The sequence below is a fragment of the Arachis ipaensis genome, chromosome B03, assembly GCF_000816755.2.
Source record: "Arachis ipaensis cultivar K30076 chromosome B03, Araip1.1, whole genome shotgun sequence".
Classification (NCBI taxonomy): Eukaryota; Viridiplantae; Streptophyta; class Magnoliopsida; order Fabales; family Fabaceae; genus Arachis; species Arachis ipaensis.
The window spans coordinates 7070741-7077547 of record NC_029787.2 but is presented as its reverse complement, the minus strand read 5'-3'; the positions used below and the strand labels follow the sequence as shown (position 1 = coordinate 7077547).

The 6807-nt window shown below is 35.4% G+C and overlaps 2 protein-coding genes and 1 non-coding gene across 5 annotated transcripts in view; all 3 read left to right on the top strand.

Annotated features, from left to right (window-relative positions):
* LOC107628895 (cyclase-associated protein 1) overlaps positions 1-2291 on the top strand; it is a 3829-nt gene extending 1538 nt beyond the window's left edge. Inside the window, exons 4-10 of the mRNA XM_016331526.2 lie at positions 237-537; positions 608-755; positions 865-974; positions 1080-1135; positions 1242-1298; positions 1459-1602; positions 1899-2291. Coding sequence (XP_016187012.1) covers positions 237-537; positions 608-755; positions 865-974; positions 1080-1135; positions 1242-1298; positions 1459-1602; positions 1899-1985 — 903 coding nt within the window. The 3' untranslated portion in view covers positions 1986-2291. The remainder of the gene's footprint in view (positions 1-236; positions 538-607; positions 756-864; positions 975-1079; positions 1136-1241; positions 1299-1458; positions 1603-1898) is intronic.
* Positions 2961-3032, top strand: TRNAE-UUC. Its single transcript has one exon. It is a non-coding gene; the product is annotated as a tRNA-Glu (tRNA).
* LOC107628897 (guanine nucleotide-binding protein subunit beta-1) lies at positions 3583-6776 on the top strand. 3 transcript variants are annotated; one of them, XR_001617874.2, is made up of 7 exons: positions 3587-3964; positions 4071-4165; positions 4670-5094; positions 5618-5975; positions 6060-6173; positions 6485-6647; positions 6688-6757. XR_001617874.2 is itself a non-coding variant. In XM_016331528.2 (6 exons), exons 1-6 carry the CDS (start codon positions 3838-3840, stop codon positions 6518-6520), a joined length of 1155 nt encoding a protein of 384 aa, XP_016187014.1. In that variant the 5' UTR covers positions 3587-3837; the 3' UTR covers positions 6521-6776. The 3 variants fall into 3 exon arrangements, 1 of the variants encoding a protein (XP_016187014.1); XR_001617875.2 differs by having other exon boundaries at positions 3583-3964; positions 5589-5975; positions 6485-6776; XM_016331528.2 differs by having other exon boundaries at positions 6485-6776.

Below are 6807 nucleotides of genomic sequence, written 5' to 3'. Positions count from 1 at the left end.
ATGTATATCCATTTTTTGAGTTACATTGGCTTAATTCTGAGGAATATATTATGCTTAGACTCGGTAACTATGATGACAAATGCTGGATTTGCAATTTACCTTTGCAAATACTTTAGTTACATAATTATGTGTTCCAATCTTGCAATATCCTCTTAGACTTTTTCTTTCACTTTACTAATTCATATTCACTGAAATTTCACATGTGAAGGATTATTTTTCTTTTTGGTAATAATCAGGTCCTTGTCGAGTACAGAAATAAAGACCCAAATCATGTTGAGTGGGTCAAAGCTCTGAAAGATTTATATGTACCTGGCTTGAGGGATTATGTCAAGAAATTTCATCCTTTAGGCCCTGTATGGAGTCCAACAGGAAAAGTAATTGCTGCATCAAAAGCTCCTTCATCTAATTCACCTGCTGCCCCTCCTCCTCCACCTGCTTCTCTCCTTAGTTCTGAAACATCTCGGGCTTCATGTTCTAAGCCAAATGTAGGGATGTCTGCTGTTTTTCAACAGATCAGTTCAGGAGATATTACTTCAGGTAGTTTATTCTTACTCTTGCAATCTTGAGTGAACATTCGGCCTATATAAATTATATTTTTATATCCTAGGTTTGAGAAAGGTTACAAATGACATGAAAGCAAAGAATCGAACGGATAGAACTGGAGTTGTTGGAACTACTGAAAAAGAAAGTCATGCAGCTCCAAAGGCAACTCCTAAAGCAGGACCTCCGAAATTTGAGCTTCAAATGGGCCGCAAGTAGGTTTATATATGTCTGTCTGTGTCTTAGTCACTGTGTTATGAACGATTCAGTATTAAGAATGACACTTGTCCATTTCCCAGACCTAACTATTCTCTGCCACTGTAGGTGGGTTGTTGAAAATCAAATTGAGAATAAATCTTTGGTCATTGAAGATTGTGATGCAAAGCAGTCTGTATATGTCTATGGATGCAAGAACTCTGTTTTACAGATTCAAGGTAATCATAATTGTGTTACAAGATTCTTTCTTTACTAGCTTGTTTCGAACTTATGAATTGGTGAAAATGCTAAAACTGATTTTATATCTTGTGTACAATTTTCAGGCAAGGTCAACAATATAACCGTTGACAAATGCATTAAGATGGGAGTTGTGTTTAAGGTTAGTGAGGCATGAGAAATGCAGCTTTTATTTTTTTTTTCCATAACACGAATGCAGTTGATATTGAGGGATATACAAAGTTAATTTTTCTGTTGTTAAAATGTAGGATGTTGTTGCAGCTTTTGAGGTCGTAAACTGTAGTTCGATAGAGGTGCAGTGTCAGGTACTTTTATTCCTTCCTCTTCCTTTTACAGTTTACTCCCTAAAAACTTCTAATGTTGTTGGCACGTCAAATATGATAAAGGGTAAAGGTTTGATCATAAATAATGATTTTAAGTCAAATCCGGTTTAGCTATAATCATGTTTTGCTTTCACTGATACAGGGTTCCGCTCCAACAATTTCCGTGGACAATACTGGAGGCTGCCAGCTTTATCTGAGCAAGGATTCTTTAGAAACATCCATATCAACGGCAAAGTCAAGTGAGATTAATGTAATGGTTCCTGGTGCTGAGCCTGATGGTGATTGGGTATGTTTCATGTTTGTTCTATTACATATTGCAAATTTTGGTTTTTCTAATATTTGTATCCTTTAATTTCTTAATAGCAAAATATGGTTTGCCATCTAAATATGAAATAAAGCCTATTCTACCCCCCATCCCCAAAAGAAGGGAAATAATTCCAGCCATGTACTTCGAATTTTATCTGTTACATTGTAAATTATTGATTAAATGCATCTATCTTGTTCTTAGATTATTAGTGACCCAGGGAACTCAAGTGATTTATTTAATATTCCAAATTTTAAACACTTCCTCTATTATTACAGGTGGAGCATGCTTTGCCCCAACAATATATCCATGTGTTCAAGGATGGTCGTTTTGAAACAACTCCAGCTTCTCACTCTGGAGGCTAAACTGATTTGCAGTTTGAAGCTTCTATCTATATATTCATATCATCTTATTCCTTGGATTGCTGTCAGAATGATTTTATTTGTTGTTTCTTTGATTCATTTATATATATAGGTTTTGATTCATCATATAAATGATCGGCTTCTTACCAGTGTAATTATTCCATTGGCTTATTGAGCCATTGGAAATATAATGTCCATGTGACTTTTTTTGGAGGCAGAATTTGTGTCTGCTTGAGCTTGTTTTTCTTGTGAAGTTGGGTTATGTAATTGGATTTTTAGATTTCAGATGATCCATATTTACTTCGCTTCTCTCTCTCTCTCAGCCCGAGCCAGATCCCTTAGCGAAAAGCATTAGCAATATCTATTAATAATTTAATATTATTGGAACTAAAAGCTTCCGTGGGAGAAGGGAAGGGAGGTGTGTTCATAGGTTGAGTGAAACCGGTCAGACCTCTAAATATACATTGAGTTTATTTTTTAGATCCTAATCTGATCTTAAACCCAATGAAACCTAAATATTTTTGAGCCACAAGCCCACAACTATATTGAGTCTAAACTGAGTCTTTAAAGTTTTAACAATAATTTATAAAGAAATTTATAAAAATAATTTGTTACCGAAAAGTTGATATTCATATTTGAATTTGAATTTGTCCATAAATTTTAATTTGATACTTCTTTGATCTATTTTCTAATTCCTAAATTCGGTAAAATCACACTAAATTAGTCTCTAAAATATTCGGGACCGGGCCATGTGTACCCTAAAAGGTTTTAATAGGATAAGCAATTATTAACGATATCTTTGTCATGATTTACATTTGTCTATCACATGAATAATATGCATTATGCAGAGAATAGTGTAAAAATAAACAAAAATTAGTTTAGGGGAAAGAAAATTGGCAGATGCATAAATGTAATCTTCAGTTTCGTTTAGTTTTCTCTCACTATAACAAATATATCATGGTATACTTGACAACAACATCCGTTGTCGTCCAGCGGTTAGGATATCTGGCTTTCACCCAGGAGACCCGGGTTCGATTCCCGGCAACGGAATTTTTTTCATCATTATTCCTGATGCTAGATGGAAAGGTTACTGATTAATTGAGGAGAAGATTCATCATTCAACTTTATATTAAAGCATCATTATTCCTGATGCTAGATGGAAAGGTTACTGATTAATTGAGGAGAAGATTCATCATTCAACTTTATATTAAATACTTTAACTTAGCTATTCTGTTCACAATGATATGATATGATGTACACTTATTTTGAGCATTCTTCCACAAAGGTGGGCTCCTAATATGAAAGATTTGGTTTTGACTTATGAGCAAAAGAGCCACTTGTAAAATCCTGGGTTTCTCATTCGATACACAACGTAGTTTTCAAAGATTCCACCCACTCCAACTTGGCTAGTCCCCATTTAGAAAAAGATCTCATGTTGAGGTGGCCTAATTTGTCATGTTTATCCTTAATCTTAATTTGTGTTTGGTGGATGCTTGGGAAGTGGGGTAGTCAGTAGTGTCCAAGGTTAAAACTTTAAAAGTCAATTATCTCTCGTTCTTTTTTTATTATGTTTTTCTGATTTGATATTATTATTTAAAAAATTCATAATTCATTCACACTTTCCTTCCATGAGTAGTTGAACTCCACCTTTCTTCTTCTTCTTCTTCTTCTTCTTCTTCTGTTTGGAAGAACAAGTTGAAAAGTAACACAGCACCAAACACAAAACTCAAGCAACCCCATCATTTCATCGGCATAAATTTCCCAACTTGCATTCATTCTGAAACACACTGCAATGTGATTGTAATTGTGGTTGTGAATTGACTTGTATTGTGTGGTGCTTCAAATTCATGTTCATATGTCCCTTTCTCAACCAAAAATGTCTGTTGCTGAGCTCAAGGAGCGTCACTTAGCTGCCACTGACACACTCAACAATCTCAAACAACGTTTAAACCATACACGCCGTTCTTTGCTTGATACTGATCGTAAACCCAAAAACAATTTCTTTTCTTCTTTTACTCTATACTTTGGAATTTGGATTTAGATCTTCTGAACTCACTGTTTGAAGCATTTTTATTTTGTTGATTTCAGTTGCTGGGTATGCGAGGTCTCAGGGTAAGAGTCCTGTGACTTTTGGACCTACTGATCTGGTTTGCTGTAGAACTTTGCAGGGCCATACAGGAAAGGTACCTTTTTTCTTGCTGTTTTTGCCTTTTCCTCTTCTTTCCTTCATATGTGAAAAGTAATGCATTACTTTCTTGTTCTTTTCATTCAATAGTTAGTTGTTTTTATCAGTTAATACTTTGTTAAATGACTATGGAATTGCCTTATCAAGTATTAGTATGAACTATTATTCATGAAATTTGAGTTGGGAGTTAAAGAATTATGGAAAAGATCATATCTTGTAAGCTGAAACTGTAAAGTGGGAATACCTTATCTATAAACTAGTGTTAGTGTGTATGTAGTTTGAGAAACTGGAACCAAGGCGGGGATATAGTTTTCCTTGCTGCACCTGTGAATTTAACAAATGTTTGAGAAATTAATTTGATCAATAGTTATTCAATTGTTTCATCTCTGCTTCCCCACATTGACCTGGTCCTTTGCTTGGTTATATATCAACAGTTTCGCGAAGATTAATACTCATCAGACTAGCAGAATTTAGAAATTTTATTTTCATTTAACTGTTGCAGGTGTATTCATTAGATTGGACATCTGAGAGGAATCGGATTGTTAGTGCATCCCAAGATGGTCGTTTAATTGTGTGGAATGCTCTAACAAGGCAGAAAATCCACGCCATAAAGCTTCCTTGTGCATGGGTCATGGCAACTGCTTTCTCACCAACTGGTCAGTCAATTACATGTGGTGGACTTGACAGTGTTTGCTCTATTTTCAACCTGAATTCCGCCACCGACAAGGATGGGAATCTACCTGTTTCCAGGACGCTTTGTGGACATAAGGGTTACATTTCATCTTGTCAGTATGTTCCTGACGAAGACACTCACTTAATTACTGGTTCTGGTGATCAGACTTGTGTTCTATGGGATATTACTACCGGCCTTAAAACTTCTGTCTTTGGTGGTGAATTTCAATCTGGACATACTGCAGATGTACTTAGGTATGTTTGATGATTTTATGAATTAATTCAACTATTTGTTGATTTTTTTCGGACTTTGGACTTTTGAGTATATTACTATCCCCTTCTTTATGATTTGCATTTACTTAATAAGATGTTCCATCTATTACACAAATGTTCAGAAGAACTCCTGCATTGTGATAAACATAAAATTAAACTTAAAATACTGCTTAGTTCATTTGATTTCGTTGATAATTTTGTAGTCAAATACTCTTCCCATGTTGTGCAACTTCAAATTTGAGAAAAAAGTGAAGAGCATATTTGTTTTAGGATGCAGCAGAATTGAATGATTGCTTTGGTGTGCTGTCCAATGTTTTGAATTAAAACCAAAAGAATGAATATTCTCTTCTTTTAAACATTTCTTCTCATGCAATCCCACTGATAAGGTGGTGAAATCTTGATGGTAATCAATGTGCTGACTAGGTAACATGTTCGTTGGAAAACTATTGTGTGTTATTTATTGAATACTTTCTTAGGAATATGCTGTTACTTTGTCCTGCCTTAGCATCTCCATTAACGGATCCAACTCAAGAATGTTTGCATCTGGTTCTTGTGACGCCACTGCTCGATTGTGGGATACACGTATGGCAAGTCGAGCAGTTCGGACATTCCATGGGCATGAGGGAGATGTTAATTCGGTCAAGCTCTTTCCAGATGGAAATAGATTCGGAACTGGCTCGGAGGACGGAACATGCAGATTGTTTGACATTCGGACTGGACATCAACTTCAAGTATACTGTCAGAAGCACAGTGACAATGAAACACCACCCGTGACCTCCATCGCGTTCTCCATATCAGGAAGACTCCTTTTTGCCGGATACACAAATGGAGATTGCTATGTATGGGACACTTTGTTGGCAAAGGTACTCGCTTTGTGCCTTAATGTAATGTAACTTGAAAGCTTGTTAAATTTTGTAACATATGATTGATTATTTGTTCCTTTGCAGGTGGTGTTGAATTTAGGGTCTCTTCAAGACTCTCATGAGGGCAGGATCAGCTGTTTAGGTCTGGCAGCTGATGGAAGTGCCTTGTGTACAGGAAGTTGGGACACAAACCTTAAGGTGAGCATTGAATTTTGGCCTTATCAAATCCCTCTGATTCATTTTCTGTCATGGTAATTGTATCTTGATAAATTGATTTAATGATATACCAAAAGTGACATGGCAGATAAAAAGAAACGGAAGGAGTAACTTATATAATATATGAAGTTGATGAAATTGTGTTATGTCTGCTTGATATTTATGTTGTTTCATTAGTTAATTAATACCTAATAGTAGATATTATGGGATGAAAACAGTGAGGCAACTGAATCTAATATACTTTTCACTTGTAGAACTTAACTCTTGTTTTTCCCGCTTTTTTTATTGGTTAGATATGGGCATTTGGAGGGCATAGGAGGATGATTTGAGCCATTGAAGGAGAGGGTACAGACTAAACATTTGAGTTCCCTTGTTAGGTCCATTTATATGAAAGCCTATACGAGTGGCTATATACGTTCCTAACGCATGTAGTATATAACTATATATAAGCATTTCTCCTTTGATGAGAAGAATTGTGTGGAATACAAAGGTTATATAACATTTTCTCGATTGTGAATGTAGTATGAAACAATATTTACGTTCGTTATAACATTAGAATATATAGGCAAATGCTCTTTATGCATCTTATCTCTCTTTTACCTTTATTTTTTACCTT

Bases quoted from the DNA above. Each gene is read 5' to 3' on its own strand.
- LOC107628897 (XM_016331528.2), top strand. From the start codon at position 3,838: ATGTCCCTTTCTCAACCAAAAATGTCTGTTGCTGAGCTCAAGGAGCGT. The intron at 3,965-4,070 runs GTAAACCCAAAA...TGTTGATTTCAG, and splicing joins TTCTTTGCTTGATACTGATC to TTGCTGGGTATGCGAGGTCT. The intron at 6,174-6,484 runs GTGAGCATTGAA...TTTATTGGTTAG, and splicing joins GTTGGGACACAAACCTTAAG to ATATGGGCATTTGGAGGGCA.